General features: G+C 36.6%; 1 protein-coding gene across 9 annotated transcripts in view; it reads left to right on the forward strand.

Moving 5' to 3' along the window:
- Positions 1-18613, forward strand: part of FNDC3A (fibronectin type III domain containing 3A) — a 111934-nt gene that overhangs the window by 34418 nt on the left and 58903 nt on the right. For 7 of the 9 annotated variants that reach the window (XM_085577741.1, XM_021528415.3, XM_085577739.1 and 4 more), the window contains one exon: positions 2867-2942. The exons of 1 other annotated variant lie outside the window; for it this stretch is intronic. In XM_085577741.1, coding sequence (XP_085433867.1) covers positions 2867-2942 — 76 coding nt within the window. Of the gene's footprint in view, positions 1-2866; positions 2943-18512; positions 18597-18613 lie in introns of all 9 variants that reach the window. One more of the 9 variants, XM_085577767.1, reaches the window with a different exon arrangement.

An 18613-nucleotide genomic window follows, 5' to 3' on the forward strand; every position in this document is an offset into this window, starting at 1 on the left:
TTTGTACTATCTCTTTTGACCAGAAAGGTACCAATCTCTCTATGTATAGCTTTAATTTTTCTTATTTCACATCATGTCTACTGAGGTGCAGTATCAGAAATGCCCTTCTCAAAGTTGTGATCACACCATGGGGTTCAGCTGTGATAAGGTTGGTCCAGAAACCCCTTTTGGTCATTCACTGCCCCAATACAAATCCTGTTGAAGCCAGCAGTTCTCAAAACTTCTGAAATTTCAACCCTGATACCCTGATTCAGAATCTCTTTTGGCACACTTGGCGGCATACACAGCCTACCTTGTAATAGTTGTAAAATAAAAATGTGAACACACTATATAAAAGCAAGGCTGAAAGCAGGAGTCAATGAAATACAGTCACGCATCAAGTAGGCTAATTGTCCACTGACAAAAGACATACTTTTTCCTGTTTCTGGGAACTGAGATCTAATTAAACTGGATGAAGTTGGTGAGTCTCCCCACCCTTTGGATTGGCAGTCAGATGTCATCAGAGATGTGAAAATCTGATGGCATCCTGAGTGTCAGAATGGTGCTGGACTCCCAGCAGTTGACCTGTTGCTGCTGCTGAGGGTGCCTGTCTCACTGCACCATGGCTGCCGTGCTGAGCCTTTAGCTTCTCAGAGCAGCTGTGATATGAGCAACAAAGATGCTCACACAGGAGAAGCTGATTTAAAACAAAACCAGGAGGCATAGAGCCCACTTGCTGCAGTCGGGCCAATGTGTCTGTTCCCATGCTCAAATCCCCTCTGCCAGCTGGACCTCAGGTTTGGATGATCTGCAGCAAGAGGTCTGGGGGAGGAAAGCCAGCAAGTTCCTGCAGCAGCATTATTACCCAGATCACCAACCTCAGGCACTCACACAGAATAAACAGGGACAACTGGGAATACCAGTCAGCTCACATTCCCTGTTACTTTAAAATCAGGAATCAAGAGCCAGCCATCACCCTAAAGCTTTTCTGCTTCTCACAGTTCTTATGATGGTGACCAGAAATATTGTGCTGAGAATGGTACAGATTGACATGTCAGCTGTAGCCAGAATGGCTCCTCCCAGGAGTTTGGGCATCTAAATCAGCCAAAAGAGATGGGCAAATGTAGCTATCCAGCCCACACATAACAGATGGAGAGACATTCTTGTGTACCATGAAGCTTTTTAGGTACTTTTATTCCAGTCTAAACTGAAGCTAAAATTTTTAATTGTAGCAAAGAGGAGAGTATATCAATGAAATATGTCTTCAAAAAGTTATGCCCGCTTGGGAAGTCCAAAAAAGAAATTGTAAGAACTCATCTATTCATATTTCTCTCCTTCATCACATTGTGAAGGGGATGATAGCCAGTTATTAAAATGCTACTTTCAAACACTTCAAAATAAACTCTGGCAATACAGTATTTTCTGAAGACCTCTAAGTCTTTGAAATTCATTACTAAAATCATCTTGTTTAGATTGTATTATGCATGCTAACTGAATTTTACATTGACCCACACTCCAGAAGGTCTGGAAGATGTAATAGCTTGATAAAAATGTAAATATTGATACAGTTCATGTTTTTTTCTCAAACAGCCAGAGCTTCCAGAAAAAAACATGTGAAACAAGATAGTATTTTTAAAGTGCTTGCTCAAACCTGAGATAATCAGTGTTGAATCACACAGCCCAAGCTAGAAAATGTGAATGTCTATCATATCTCATCAATATGTTAGTGTTAGAACTTGCCATCTTTTCTTTAATTTGTGAAATTGCTCCACCTGAAAGAGGGGAATTAATATGATTTCTGCCATTTTCTTGTCCTTTTATTTGTCTCTGGTATTCCTAAAATGAGTAGCACTCAAGTTTCCAGTTCTGGGGATTTTGGTTGGTTGATTGTGTTTTTGTGAACATGAAAGATTTTATTTTCTTTTAGCAATTTAACAAAGTAAATTTTTGGCTGTAATGCTCAAGAGTTATGTTTATAAAGATTACTTTCCTTCTGGTTTGTAGAGGGAGGAGGATATAGGCTCTATTTAGACCTGTGCAAGCAAGACTGAAGAAAGTTCTGTCCAGAAAGAAACTTACAAAATGTACCTGTTTTTCTACTTTTTAAAGTTTTTTATCCTTTATTTATAATTCTAGCTAGGTTTTTCATGTTTACAGTTTTTTCCTCATGGAAGAGCAAGTTTCAAATAAAAGTACAGAAATTAAAATGGTAGCAGGCTTCTGCTTTGATACAGACTTTCTGTGTTTATTTTGTATGCTGTGTGCTTTGGTATCATTTCTGCATTGCTTGGTTTTACAAAATTAGGGTAACCAATAAATAAAATTATACATACTGTTTCATGCTGGACATGTGGAGCACTTATTTTGTCTTGACTTCTTGATATTTTTTTATCATTAATGGATGTACAAATATGCTTGAATCATGTAAAGAAGAACATGACACAGTATTTTCCTTGTGCTGAAAACTGTTTGTCAAGTGGTTGATGTCAAGCACTGTGAATTCTAGGCTTCCTTCTGAAAGTTTATGTAATGTTTTGATTAATGTTGAAGTTAATGCAATTTGTTGAAATAATTTAAGCAGTACAAATAGCTTTTTAATTATATCAAGCAGTTGAGAAAATAAAATTTGTACAGGTACTGTTTTCCTTAGTTGTTATTCTCTCCTTCACTCTTTGAAAAATGTTTGTTTAAAAATATCTGTGCTTGTTCTTGCTCTTATCTCTTTCTCTGTGGGATGAAGACAGCAAGAAGTGTGATGTGAAAAAATAATGTATTTACTAACCAGAAAAAAATGTTTTTTTCCCAGTAAAACGTTTGGTTTTTGCACACACCAGACTTCTGTAACATATTCCTGTGTAATGGTTGTAAACATTCTTTTATTTTTAAGGTTATTCTTGTGCAAGTTAATCCAGGGGAAGCATTTACAATAAGAAGAGAAGATGGACAGTTTCAGTGCATTACAGGTAAAGCTGATAAATTTATTTTTATATTTTCTGAGTCTGAATCAGGATTAATAAAAGGAAATTAATGGTGAAAGTAAAAGAATGACAGAATTTATTTTAACTACAAGAGCTATTCAAAGACCTAAAAGATTATGTGCTAAGGATCATTGTGATTTAGATTTCACTGCCATAAACCAAGTACTTTTTCTTATGTTATATTAGATGAAATTAAAGTTTGTGGGGAGGAGAAGGGAGGAACATTTTCAGATTGCAAAGCAAGCACTGAAAGGCTGTTGTAGCAAATTTTGACTAAGCTCATTTATTTCACAAACCTCAAATTAAAAGCTCAAACTGTTAATATGGCTTGAGTTTAGGTTTTTTTATTCTTTGCTATGTGGATGTTGTTTCCCTGCCAGTCATTCCACCTAGTTTCTCATTATCTCTAGGGGCCAAATGGCATTATTTCTGAGTTCTAGCAAGTGTAGCTTCAAAATACAAATGTTTCATCTAAGCATAGCATCCCCTTATGCGATGATCAGTTTGGATGTTGTTTCCTATTCCAAATGACCAGAGCTACCAGTTAAGCATATCTAGAAGGTACTGTGAGAAATGAGCAATCAGCTATTGCTGCTGCATAGAATACCATTTTACTGTGTTGTGAGAGAGTATCCACAGATTCAGCTATGGAGTCACATTTTTGCTTGTCATCATCTGGGCCAGTGAATCCTACCTTCCCCCCTGCCCCCCAGATTTTGGCCCAGTTCCAACAGATACTGTTCTGGGAATTTGAAGTAAATATTTTCCGGCTCCTTTCCCTCTTCTCTCCAGTCTGAGAAGAGCTGAAAGGTCTGCTTTCCAGTGTCATAGGCAGGTCCTTCAGCTACAAAACAACTGGTTCAAAGTTTATATTGACAGTTTACGTGTCTGTTAGCACCATATTTCAAGACTTTTTGCTGATTGCATGGTATTCTTGCATCCTTTTAGCTGCACATGGATCAGTGTTGCAGCTCACCATTCTATACAGCTTATTTGAAACAAGATATGTAATAATTACTTGACAGTACTGAGGGAAATAAAATTATTTTTGTCTTGCAATTCAAGTTAAAGAACAGATAATATATATTTTGCTTCTATTGCACAAAATACTGAGAGAAGTGGCATGTGTTGAATGTTTGGTTCTATTTTTTGATTTACCAAATGGTCTTACTGGTGGAGAATGGACACTTTCCTGGCACGATTGTCTTCAAAGCAGGAATTGTTTAATGAACTGCAAAAATACTAACATCATATCCTTACAGATGTGGTTCTAACCTTCTGTGGTACAGCTTTTATCCTTGCCTGGTGCCTCTTGCTTTTGGAGTAGGTAGCTTGCTTATTGTGATTTGATTCAGCTGTGGATTTCTTCATCCTTTATATATGAAAGTGAGCATGAGCAAGTTACTACCTGATTTTTTCTGGGACTCACTAAGTGTAAGCTGAGGTACGGTCTTCCCTGAAAAATGGTACAACTTCCCTGAAAAATAGCACTGCAATTTGGAAAACTACATCCCAAATCAGTACCACAGCTTTTGCAAACCTCCTGTCACATAGATATTCTTCTTGTCTTTCCCCTTTCCTGGAGATGAAATTGTGGATTATAGTTGGTAGTAAAGTAGGGGACATAAAGTTTTTTTCATATGTGTGAATTCAGTAATCTTTATACAGAACCTGAGTTGCACCTGATCTTTTGAAGGTTGCTTTTCTGGTCTGTTCTTGCCACTTCTGAGACATTTATGTGTTTTTGAGTGCTACACCAATGGATCTTTTTACCTTTTGAGTTGTTGAGTCTGTCTGCCTTAAAGAAGAAATTCCCTTAGTAATTGATACTGTTCCTTTTTCATTATATTTATTGCAGCTCATGAGGAGTGTCTATTGTTTGGTTTTCTGTGCAGAGATTTGTATAAAATAAACTATTTTAGATGGTGTAAACTACAGAGAGTAATTTGGTATTGGTCCTTTTTTTATTCTGCCACAATTTCTCAAACATAGTTTGCCCTTGACTTGTCTACAAAATGTATTCTCAGTCTGCAAAATGGATTACAGCTGCAGGAATCTATTGCGTTGTCTTGAAAGTAAGAAAGAAAGCAAGCACACATCAGTTCCTTGATTTTTTCTTCACTGTATACACTCAGTTGTTAGGTGAAATCATAGTTATAGATGCGGAAATATATAATGAGAATGGTTTGGATGACTGTACAAAGATGTTTATTTTTAGAAAGCAAGCATGAAGATGACTGACTTAAAAGTCTCTTAAATTCTCTGGCATAAAAGTCTCTGCAAAGAACACATATGCAGTTTTTGCAGTGATGTATGATAGAAAAAATTGAAATTATGTACATACAGTACTAAAATGAAAGAGTCGAAGTTGAGAAATAGTGAGCTGCTTATGGATCCCAGAGAGAAGTGCAGATAGCCAAATACATTAGTTTGAATGATTTGGTAAGTCGTGCTTCCTTGGTTAATTCTAAATCTTTCTTGTGCTTTCTTGCTGGTCAATTCACCTTGATATTGTGCTGTCTGCTGAAGTCAATGTGGATTGTTAATAAATCTAACCATAATGTTAATTGTGTTTCTTTGCATCAAATATTTGCCTGTTGGAAACATTCAGATGCTCTGTCAATCTTTGTGCTGTTTTTGTCATCTGTTCTATTTTTAAAGAGAACTGTCCTTACTTTGGCAACACAGTACATAGGGTAAAATTTCTCAACCTGAAAATGATGAGAGTTAGTGACTGCAGGAGAAAGGAGAGGTATCAATAAAATGGCTGTTTAGAGCTGTCCTTGAGTAAATGAAGTAATGAAAACTTAAAGCACTAGTTAATGGAGAAGCACACAATGCATTTTCTGTGAAATTCACTTCTGAAGAAAATTCTGCATTTACATGCAGGTCTTTGTACTGACTTACACATACCTGCTCTCACAGGTGGTCTGTAAAGCTTGACTGGTTTGGAACTACATTAAGTGAGAAGCAGCTTCTTTCTGTGGTCCTCTTCCATGGCAGTGGAATATTGAGTGAATAATATTGAGTGAAAAGACTCTTAAGTATAATTCCTGCTTTGAAATCTCCTAAGAGTGGCAGGAGAGCAATGATGGTTAAGGGGACCTTGATCCTTGGTGAATTCCATGCCTTTCTTTTGGTGACCTTTTAATGAATTAAAATAACATGTATTTTATCTTTTATTTCTGTAGAATAAGAAGCATGGGTACTTTATATTTCTGTAGTTAGCAGTCTTGGATCATAACTGGGTTTCTGTTGTCTGTATTTTGACTTAAATACAGCTTTGATTGAGCACTTCTGTGTACCAATGGCCATATTTTTTGGATATTATAAAATATTTTCTTTGCCTGCCTAGTGATTTGTCTGATAGTGACAACTCATGCTGCCCCTTGATGCAGCTTCAATTTAAACTATTTTTCAATCTAACTTTACAAAAACACCATGCATTTCTTGCTAGATAGATATGACCATATGACCATATCTGTCTGTTTACCCATGTATTAGATCAAAATGTTTGTTTTCAAAAGAGGTCTTTTAAATATATGAAAATTTTTGCATATACTAGAAATACACAGCCTTCTGTGGGAACTTTCCTTAAGCCAAATTTTTCTTCTGTTAATATGAAATAATCCGCTACATTACAGTGATTCAGAAAATCAGGTTTGAAATGTATGAATGGATTCTCTTTGTAGAAATGAATTACTGCAGATCACTCATTCATGAATTCTTCCTATTGCAGAATTAATGAATGAAGATGACTCATCTTGAGGACATTTTGTAACAGTCCCAAGTTACAGCTAAAGGCTATTAAATGTTACTTGACACAATAAGAGAGACCATGTTCTATATGTCTCTGCAAAGGAAAATTGCCATCTACATAATAGAGTAAGAAGACTTATGTAAATTAGAATGAGTCATAAATGCTTCATACATTGAAATTAAATGAAGTATCAGTATTAAGGTTAGGTTCTGGGCTAAAAGTTAAGCAAGCTTAACCTATTTTTTTCTCTTTGGAATAAGAAATAAAATTCTTCTGAAAAATGTTTTCAAGGAATTCAAGAGGAAAAGAAGATACATCAATTCTGAGACTACAGTAGTGAAACACAAACTTTAGTTTATTCTAAGATCAGCATGAGCTTTGCAAAGCCAAATCTGTCCATTACCCAGAATATTTTGTGAATAAAACTGTTACAGAATCACAGAATGGTTTGGGTTGGAAGAGACCTTCAATGGTCATCTACTTTCAACCCCTCTGCCATGGGGAGGGACACCTTCTGCTTGACCAGGTTGCTGAGAGCCCCATCCTGTCTGGCCTGGAACACTTCCAGGGATGGGGCATCCATGGCTTCTCCTGGAGACCTATGACAGTGCCTCACCACCCTCATGAAAATTTCTTTCTTATATCAATCTAAACCTCCTCTCTTTCAGTTTAAAATGCTGCCTCTTGACCTGTAACAATGCGCCCAGATAAAAAGTCTTCATCTATTTAATAAACCTCTTCATATAATCAAAGACTGCAATAAGGTATTCCCAGCATTTTCTCTTCTTTGGGCTGAGCAATCCCAACTCTCTCAGTCTTTCTTCACAGGAGAAATGCTCCAACCTTCTGGCCATTTTTTTAGCCCTTCTCTGGACCGTCTTCAAGTCCATGTCTGTCTTGTGCTGAGGAACACAGGACTCCAGGTGGGAGGAGAATTGCCTCCCTCGCCCGGCTGGACATGCTGCCTTTGATGCAGCCCATGGTACAGTTGGCTGTCTGGGCTACAAGTACACATTGACAGTTTATGTCTAGTTTTTCATCCACCAGTATCCCAAATTTTTCTGCAGGGTGGCTTTTAATATATTTTCTACTCTTTTCTGCTGTCAGGCTTGGTGCGGTTTTGATTTTTTACAGATAGGCAGACTGAGCATCTTAAAATCTGAAAGTAACTGCTATTTAAGATTTAAGTACATTTGAAGCAAAACCCCCTACATTTATCTTGTTCAAATATCATCTTCTGCTTTGGTGTTGAGTTTTATTTTAATATTGGAAGTGGTTAAAGACCTAATTCTGTACGAGTTGCCACAGCCCCCTGAGAATGGGACTTTTAGTTGCTAATGGTCATTGGGGGTGCTTCCTTCAGAAGACCACTATAGGTTATTATCAAATCCTAAACCACTGTGGTAAGTGGAGGAAGTATGTGCTGTCATTCTGTGGTAATTTTATAATGTACAAAGATACCTGGCACTGCAGTAGTGGTCACATTTATAGACTTAAAAGGTGACATCACGTCTAGAAATATCATATCTTGTTTGTTAAATTACTTGATATCCACATTAGCACTGGGCAAAGTTTAGGAATAAAAGAACATTTATTTAAATACACAGCTCTCTAATAATGGAAAAAATAGCAAAAGAAATAAAATACTATTACCAAGAGTTCTCTCCTAGAGCATATCTAGTCTTCTAGGTAGCTTTATAGCCTGAGTAATGGACCCCTTAAAAGTAAACCCGGATGTGTATTACAGAGACCTAGTGCTTTGATTTTCCTGCTTCCATTAAGGACAGCTTACTCAAGCCAGCCAGAGAAGGTGCTTTGGGTGCTCTTTTTTCTTTCTGTAGCTGAGAAGAAACTAAATTTTCATCCTTGTTTCCATTTATGTGTTTCTCGTTTCTAAATACTGAAATGCTGCATTACAGCATCTGTAAGTTTATTTGGTTTCCTTTTCATTTTTAATGACGATTTGCAGTTTTTCTCCACAGTAGCCTTCTAAAAAGAGATGTAAGGTCTTGTGTATCAGTTAATTAAAAAAAACATCTAAATAATCCCGCAAAACATCCTCACCCTAAATGGTAGATTATTTCAGTTGTCATCAACATTCCTTCTATGTAGAAGACTAAAGATATTATGTAAGACTGAAACTGGATATGGATACTTAGATTAACTTCCTTCTCTACATACTAATTTTAGGATCTCCACTGGAAGCATTTAGAGGGCTTTTATAAAAGGCATTGAGGGAAGCTAAGATAAATCAACTGAAAATATGGGGGCAGAGCAAGCTACAGTGATTTGCAGCTAATTAGTTCTTGGTTAAGGATGTCTGTGCAGAGGGTCAGAGCCAAGTCTATAGGAGTAGCTTAACTCTAAAGCACCTCTTTTCGGGAGTGACCTTCAATATACACAATTTCTTTAAAAATTGAAGTTTTTTTATTTCTAGATATCTGCACTCAAACTAAAAATAATATTAGTCTTGGCCAGCTATGTGGGAGTATGACTGCAGAGGAGACATAATTCCATTTTGTATTGAAACAAGATAATGAGGGAAAGTGGTCATGAAGCGCAAAACATGGTTGTAGCAGCTTGATTTGGAACTGTCTCATTTGAAAATAATTTTAAGTAGGAGCTACTCTTTTTATAGGTTAGATTGATAAACAGGGTGTATGAATGCCCTTGTAAATATTGTTGAAGACTTAACCATTCTACCTTTTACTGGTAGGTTAGCCTAAAAATTAGATTGAGATATAGCAAATACACTTCTAGTAAGTAAAGAAATAATGATGGATTTAAGCCCTCAGTGCAGTGCATGTCGAATGCCCATGTGTTGGCTTTGACATGTAGCAAAAGTTCAGTTTATAAGTCAACTACTATTGGCAGGTAAAACTTGCCTGTAAGCCCTGCTGCTGCAGCTCTTCTAGTACAACTGCTGAACTAAAGCTGGGTTCAGACACATCTCCTTGATTCTGTAGGCACTCTTGCAGTAGGACAGAGGCAGTCTTCTAGAGTCACAACCATCTTTCAAATTTGTTGTGCTAACTCAATGAAAATTTCAAAGTAGTGCAAAACAAGGTCATTCTCCTGACAAGAATAAAACACAGAAATCCAGAGTTCTGTTCTTCAGCTTGGCCTCTCTCTGCTCTGAGAGTGACCATGAGAATTAACCTCGTAATGGAGCCTTCTCTGGGAACTGCCCGACCTTTTCCTCCATTAATTCTGATGACTGACCAGGTCTTTGTGGTCCCAGTCTCACTGAGCCATTAAAGAAGCAAGCAAGGATGACACAAGAAGCTGTTATTGGAAAAATTTACTTTATCATGCTGATTTTCTGCCAGAGCAGCTCACATTACTGTTATGCCTACTTTGTTAGTATTATAAATACTAGACTTCTAAAACATTCTATTCCCAGAACAAATTGAATTTGGTAAAAGTTTGATTTAAAAGTAAACTAGACTTGTTTTCTATTCTTCTGCAGTAGCAAATTAAGGAAAAAAAGGGAATGCATTAATTCATCTCTCTTGTGATGTTGATTGTAGTGTGTCTTAGGAAAAACATTGTTTTCTGCCATTGTTTTCGATATAAAATGTGTTTAAGGGAGTCAATATCTTTATATGGATAAAATGTGTCTAATATTTTTTGCTCTCTCTATTAGAAGAATTATTTCTCATTCTTCTAATAGGTATTTTTTTAACTTTTGTTCTGTCTTATTTCATGCATTCTGAGATGTGAGTTCATAAGGTACTATATTCATTGTAAAGTGTTCAGTCAGGTCCTCCTTTTCCTGTTTGATTTTCCAGTATATTCAGATCAGTTAATCTTCCCTTGTATCTTCTTTAATCTTCTCCTTTATTCCTTTTTTTTTGACTACACTGCAATCTCCCCACTGCAAACTCAGCCTGACTATAGGAAGGTTCTGGAGACATTTTGTTTGAAATATCAGTGCTTCAGCTGCATACTGAAGTCATCTAATTTTAGGTGTCTAAATGTGTGTTTCTATATGTGGCCTTGGATCTAAGCTCCTATTGAAACTAGTGAAGATGTAGTCACTAGGTAGAGTGCACTCAGTGCTTTTCAGCTGACATCAGTTTGCACTCAATAGCTCTCCAGGCTCCACTGTCTGTACCAAGTAGGTCTCCACTTGCTATAATGGGAGTTGAAAGTCCTAACTTGCATGCAGGCATATAATTTTAGATACCTAAACGAGATGTCTCCATTTTGGAGCTAAAGCCTGGCTATTATAAGCTGAAATAAATAAGGCTACATCCTGAAAGTGCCTCATTTAGGTGTGTTGATTCACAGTTGTACCCTCAATGAATGTCTTTGTCCTCAAGCACCTGAACTCTGAGCTCATCCATTTCCATGAGCAACTAACATCACATTTTACAAGGATGGTACTGGTTCTTGGTGGTGCATGTTGGGAATTAATTTACAGCACTAAGTTGCAGCTGGAGAATGCCTCTAAAACTTGGTTTCTGTTACTCTAGTCAGACATGTCTAGCCCCCAAGGCTGTGAAGTATTAACTCAAGCTGCTGAGATTCAGGTGCTGTTATTGCTTTAGTCTGCAATCAGTTCAATGAGTCTTGTATGAAGCATGTTAGGCTTGACAGGTTTGTGTCTGGCAATATTACAGTATTCCCAGGGCACTGCAATCAGTTAATCCGATTTCTTCTGTGACTATGCTGTTGATGGGAGAGAAATAGTGCTATATTACTTGCTTTATGGGGAGAAAAGAAGGGGGGAAAACTGGAAAGAGCTCTTCTTTGAAGAGTTAGTAGAAGTAGTAGTTTAAGTAGAAAGTTTGTCTAATGTAAACAGTTTGAATTAAATAAAAAAAATTAGAGCTATGGGCATTTTACTTAGTATTTTCACTTAATGTACAAACATTTAGCATAACTTAAACTGACAGCTTAAACTTTTTTTATCTTAATTGGATGCAATCCAATTAACTGAAATAATAAAGATTCATGAACATTGCTAACATTAAAGAATGGAAGAAGTTCCTTAATTTAATTATCTGATTATTTAAAAACAAATGGTGTTTTTATTTTGTAGAAACTCAAAAAGTGTTTATAAATGGACTTTGTACTGCGTTTCATGAAAATGGAAAGGCTAGAACTTCGTACATAAAGGACTTTTGCTGGGTCCTCTTTCACAACTATGTACAGTACAAATACAGGCTGGTGTGTCAGCTGTTGGAAAATGCTGTACATTGTTAGATGAGACCTCAGGAGAGTTTCTTATAGTTCTACCCTGTGCAATTAAAGTTGTATTGCTGAAGTCTTGAAGTGTAGTTCTAGCTGTCAAACTATTCAGACTTCTATCACAGAATTACTGTTAGTAGAAAATAGTTTTGAATTGATCTTGGTTTACTCTTGCCCACCTGTAGTCATGGCTGCCTTATCTTGTGCCACTGCCACTGTCAGGCCCTTGGTAGTTGTGATGGGTTGCAGACACACTGGGAAGGAAAACAGCCTTCATAGTTGTGGAGCAGCTCTTGTGACCATTGTTTTTCCAGAATTTCTCAAAAGAAAGCTAGTTCCTCATGCATGCTCAGGCTGTCGTGACCATGCCAACAAGCTTAAAAGCTGGCATTGCTCTGCCTCCATGCCTTCTCTGATGCCAAAAGTTGTTGGATACCCAGGAGGTTAGTCTCCCTTTCCTTCATTTTCACCTGTACAAAGCTAATAAGTTGTCTGTCCTTGCAAGAATGTAGTATCTAACTAAATGCTAATACTTTGAATCCAGGGATTTTTTACTCTGTTCTTGGTTTTGCTTTTGGGTTTTTTTGGGTTTTTTTGTAGTAATAGATGAATAAGCAGCACATGGCTTGATAGATGTGGCTGTGCATGTGTTATTATTAGTAAATTAATAGCTATCTTTTTCTGGCTGTCTGTGAAATGACTGAGGTTTTGTCAGCTTGCATGACTTACATGATCATGTCACTCTTAAACTTTATTTAAAATCATGGTAATATAAGTTCCCTTTTTCCTTTTGAAGACATACAGCAATCTGTTTTACATCTAAAGCAGTTTATTATCCAAATGAGGGAAAGGAAGAAGAGACAGAAGATAACCAAGGTCATTACATATAGGCTAGCTGTGCACAAATGTAAAATAGCTCCTGTATAATGTGAATTAAAGACTGGTTACAAGTAAGTTCAGCCACGTACAGCCATTAAGAAAAAGTGTTATCATAAGAGGTTTCAAAGTAAGAAGGGTCAAATTCACTGGAAGTGGATACAGCTATCCATGCTGCTGTTCTTGGTTCTTTATGCCAGAGAGAAGCTCTTTCTCACACTGCAAAAGGCTTTCCAGTTGTATTAGAACACTCAGTTGTCTAGGGCAGGTGCTCTAGACATCATTCAAAGAGCTTCAGATTTTTTCAAGATTGTATAGCATCCAGTAATTTGTAGATGGGTCTCAGCTAATGGCACTGGAGCTTCTGTAGAAGCTTATGACACCTTCCTTCCCTCCCTTTTGATTAATCAGCTGTTCAGTGAGGATATGGTTTATCTCCTTTGCTTGATCTCAATTTGTTTTTCCAGTAGCCTATTCCTCAAAAGTTTCATTTATCCTTTTGCTTTGATATATGGGCCGTTTTCATAAATACTGTATATAATGTGTTTCCCTTGGATGATCTGTACAGTTCAGAGGTTGAATGGACAGTGTTAACTCTTTCAGTTTATGTAGCCAAGAGACATCTCAGTAAAGCTCTTAAGCAGCAGGCAGATTTGAAAAATTACATGACACATACTTAAGTTTCTTTTTGTTATGCTTTCCTTTTACTTTGTATTTTGTTTCTTGTTTTGTGATTGGGCAATGATTTTGGATCAGATTCTGTTAGATGTACCAAAAAAAAAAAAAAAGGTACTTTGACTCTTACCTAGATTTAAAATTCAGTACCTGACTTTTTACTCTTACTTTTCAAATGACGGCACATACAATTAAAGCTTGCAGGCAGATCCTTGGGGTGCCTAAAGCCCAAGGTGAGTTTGGGAATTTGAGAAGCTAAACTAAGTTTTTTCTGAAAGATAATTTTTTTCTGAATTGGGGTCAAAAGCAAAGTGACTATCTCCCAGTAAGAGTTTGCCACTGTTGGTGGTGCAGTTTTGGTGAGCATCTGATGGCTATGCAATGCATTAATGAGTGAAAATATTTAGTAAGTTACAAGGGCAGTCTAAACAACTGGAACCAGTTAAAGTTATTCCAACATGAATGAGTTCTAAAAATCACCTGCTAAGAGAGTTGAAAAGTAAGAGTGAGTATCAACAAATATTGATCAGAGGTGCAGAGGACTGGCTAGTGTGAGACTAACTTCCAGTCATTTACCTGACTTGTATTAGAAATGGATAAAGGCCACTGTCAAGCATGAGGCTTTTGATTAATTATTGATGGTTTGATCATTTTTTCACTTGTGGCCCATGTGTGTTAGTGCATTTCTACACAGGTTGTAAATCTGACATGATATGTAGTGGTATTTTCAATAAAATATTTGTAAAAGATATGGTTTTATGCTTACTACACCCTTTTAATGCTTATGAAAAGGAAAATTGCATGAACAGGAGGAAAATGTACCCTGGAAATACCCTATCTTTTCTTTTAATTGCAGCTATATACACATCAGAGCTTCCTTGCATCACTTTCCAGCAAAGATATGACACATAGTAGATTGTTATTATGCCCACACAGCTTTCTCTGTTCATCCTCTGTCTGAGCTTTCAAATGCCATACAGAGCACTGATTTGTTCACAATAGCTTTCCAATTGTGCATTATGTTCATAGAATTTCAGTTTGTTGTCTTTTTTTGTTTGTTTGTTTTGGTTTGGGTTTTTTGTTTGGTTTTTTGGGGATTGATTTTTTTTTTTTTTGTTACTGAGCCTTGTCCTCTCAACTGAAAAACAGATCCATTATTTTTATGGGAAAGAATCTGCTCTCATGTTGGTGACAGTAGTTAAACAGAAGGGTATTGGGTTTGAGTTCTTTTCAGAAGCACATAAATGTACATTGCTGGATCATCTTGTATGGTGGTACTGTGCTGCTGGGTCTAAGCAAATAGTACAGTAAACATTTCTGTGCAGCTTCAGAGAGCTGGGAAAAAGGTCTGAAGTGCTTCAGAACATTCCACAGAGAAAAAGAGGCTTAATGTTGGGTAAGGTTAGATCTATTTAGGATATAGTTTTGGCAGATATGGGGGCCAGTGGGAAGCAGAAAGGACTAGAAAATGCAGGTGTAAAGAATTGCAGATTTGCAGTGGAGTCTTGAGGCCAGATACCTGTGTGTTGCCTGTTCCCTTGAAAGCATAGTGCAGAATGCTTTTCATCACTATTTCCAAAGAACTTCAGCAGACTCAGTATAACCTTTATTTTGTTAAAGGTTCTAAATTTTAATGGAATAGGAAAGTATTGAATGCTAAAGCACGATGCACAGACAGCCTAGGATGTAAATATATTCCTCTTTAATCACTCAGTAATCAATGCACTTGGGTGTCTTTCAGCTAATACGGCATTCTATAAATACTTGGTATTTCAGCAAAGCTGATCATCCAGACAACTATAATGGCACAAGAGATCCATATTCCATAAATGGTAAAAAATCAAGAACATACAGTAGTTGTCCAAAGGAGTGGTTTTTGAATGGTACCCTGAACTGGGTGAAATTCAGTTATATACAATGGAAAGTTGTGTATAATATTAATAAATTATGGATGAGGAGCTCACTTGAAACTTGCTAAGGAGGAGGAAGAAGCAAGCAAGCTATCTATTTGACTCACTAGGTAAATATTATCTCCAGTGTAATGTATCTGTAAAGCTTACTGTGATTGTAAAATGCATCAGGACAGTTGTTGTTAGTATAGCTTGGGATTTTTACAGGATTCTGCTGAGATTTCTGCTGTAATTTGATAACTCATGTTTACAAAAGATGAAATTAAGCTGACTCCAGGTGTTTTGAATAAGAACTGTTAGGATATTCAGGAGAAAATATAAAGTAGAAGAGCTTGATTTGCTTGGCTAAAAATGAGTTTTGGTAGAAAACAAAAGGGATTTTAAAAAAATTAATGCCAGAGCTAGTCTAGAGTCCAGTTGGATATCAAACTGCTGTGAAATACTTCTATATAATTACAAGAAACCTGGCTACATAGGAGAGTGGTGCTCTAGAAGAGCAGTCCAGTGGGGAAGACATATGGATAAAATAACTGCTTTGCTATTGGTCTTTGTGCTTCTACATAGAATCCATTCATAGTAGATCTTGATGTATGATAAAGGGGGAGAGGAATGACATTGCAATTGCAGGTGAATTGTCTTAATTAATTAAGTGGTTTTCAGGCCTTGAGCCCTCATGGTTCAACAACAGAACATTTTCAACTCCTACATCTAGACAATAGTGAAGCAATAAAAAGATTTCTGCACAAAGGGCACATTTACTTTACAGCTATTGAGCAATTTTCTTGTCTCAGCTCTTTCATTGAGGGATATATTGATCCATACATAATGTATAGTAAGGAACTCCACTGTATGCATGTATCTTCTTTCTTCTTCAGTTGTTTCATCCCTGGCCCCTTGTTTGGCACAGGTAAATTCCTTACATATTTCTTTCTGGCTCCAGGTTCATTTTGGATGCCAAAGCAGGGGGTGTGTTACTTTCCAAAACATATCTGGTTACGAAGCAAATTGAATTTGAAGAGAAGACTGCAGTGGTATAGGCTTATCTTTGTTTCTGGTCCCAGCTTACTGCTTTTCCAGATAATTTCTTCCAGGTAATAGACATTTATTAGCACTGCTGAAAGCTTTTCATCAAGAGAAGCCTTTGTCATAGATGCTCTTAAGTATTTGAGCTTACGTACTTCCCATATGTGGTAACTTGCTTGAGATTTGTAGAAAATAATGCCTCATTTAAGTGATCTGTAAAGCGTCCCTTGTGGAGAATCAAGGAGTCTGTCACATAAAACACCAAAAAGATCAAATTTTAAACTTCAAATTCCAAAACAAGTTTAAAACATACCGATTTTAAAGTCTTTATTAGTGGGATTGCAGATCCTAAAAACCACTTTCACATCACTTTGAGCAGTAAAATGTGAGGTTTGCAGTGCAAATTGGCTGATAGTGTTAAGGGATTTGTGCAATAGTAGAAGCATTTCACAGCAGAAGAGGCTGCAGATGTTTGCAGCAAGCATGGCACCTTTCTGTGTTGCTAAGTCTGACTGACAATATCATGTCAGTCAGACAGCTTTTTCTATGTGTGTCCTGATTTAGGGTTAATAAATTTGGGATCAGATTTCTGCAAACTTTTTGGACATGAAGATTCTTGTATGTGGACCTTAAGTCAATAGCAGAACCAGGAATCTTAATCTAAATGTTTAATTATTTATCATGTCAGTTGAAATGATAACAGTGTTCAAGGTCAGTAATTTTTCAGTCAAACTTTTATTTCCACTGTCCTCAGAGCATCTCTATTGTATCTGCATTTATAGGCTTATTACTAGAGAAAAGACAGGAAAAATGTCTGTGGGAAGAATCGTGATTGCAAGGGGTCATGTTTAAGATGCTTGGATTCTGCCTTAGTTGTAACTTAGATTTAGCTGCAGAAGTCTCAGATGCAGCCCAGGTCACCCACTAAATAATGATTTAATTCTAGCAAGCATGCTGAATCCATTGCTTCTCCTGTTTTGTGTGTGGAATTCCCTACATGCCTCTAATGCTACAAAACATGAGGCTGCAGGGGACAGTCAGGACACAAACATCAAAGGCAGAGACATAGAAACAGTATAAATGATGACTTTCTGTCTCTCTAAAAAGAAAGGCTGCTTGTCTGCTTGGGCTGTGTTAAGTTTTTTCTGAAATGCAAACAGTATCATCAGCAGGAAATTGTTTAAAGCACTTGCCCACAACCAAAAAAAATTGAGTTGTGTGAGTACCACAGAATCTAAATCTATAGTTCCCTGATTCCAGCGTCCCTTAGGCATGAGGCTCTGAGAAATTCTGAGTTGGCATTTTCTTTTATTGTCTTTTGGAGGTGAGTTACTTATTTTTCCCTCTTCAGCTAAATCATGTAGAATGCTGGATTATGGGATTTCTAGAAAGGTGAAATACCCTACATCCTACTAACTTAGTTTTATTATATTCTAGTTAAGAATGATCACTCCCAAACTGGTCCCTTTAAAGAAAGATGTATTTTGTATTTATTTTACATACTAGGAGGATTTTGGCTGTTAATAATAGTAATAATTTTTTTTTTGTTGTTCTGGTGTGGTTTTATTTTAAATGGGCAATATTAATCTGCATTGTATTCATTTATATAATTAGATTGAAACCTAGACAACTCAAAGGTTTTCAGATGAAAGTACTTGTTATTAGTAGATTCCAGAGACTCACAGTAATATGTCTTTAGAGAGGTCTGCCTTGGATAGAAATCAAAATCTTAGTTGGACACTGAATTTCTTCTTGACAACCTTTTCAGATGTGACTTTTCCCTATGTTTTCTCACACTGTATATGATGTATTAATCCCAGTTTGCACAAACAGATTTTTTTTGTTGTTGTTGTTTTATATCCATGGACTCTTCTCTCTTGTCCATAATTTTAAAAATTTCTTAGAATCTGGTAAAATTCTTCCAGCATTTATATGAATGCTGTTGGTTTTCTTAATCAATACATTAGATTTGTATAAGTAATATTCAGTAATTCATATTAAAGTAATTATATGTATATTATAGATGTGTATATATATATATACATAGATATATATGTGTGTGTGTGTGTGTGCGCATAATAATTTGGGAAGCAGTAATGTTAAATTTGCACATAGGAAAGGAGACTTCCTCGGGTGCCAGCTGAGACAGCAGAATGTGCCAGATAATTCTGCATTCTAGTTTCAAGCCAATGTAGCCAGGTAAGTAAAAAAAACCA

The sequence above is a fragment of the Lonchura striata genome, chromosome 1, assembly GCF_050655825.1.
Source record: "Lonchura striata isolate lonStrDom1 chromosome 1, ASM5065582v1, whole genome shotgun sequence".
In the NCBI taxonomy this organism is placed as follows: Eukaryota; Metazoa; Chordata; class Aves; order Passeriformes; family Estrildidae; genus Lonchura; species Lonchura striata.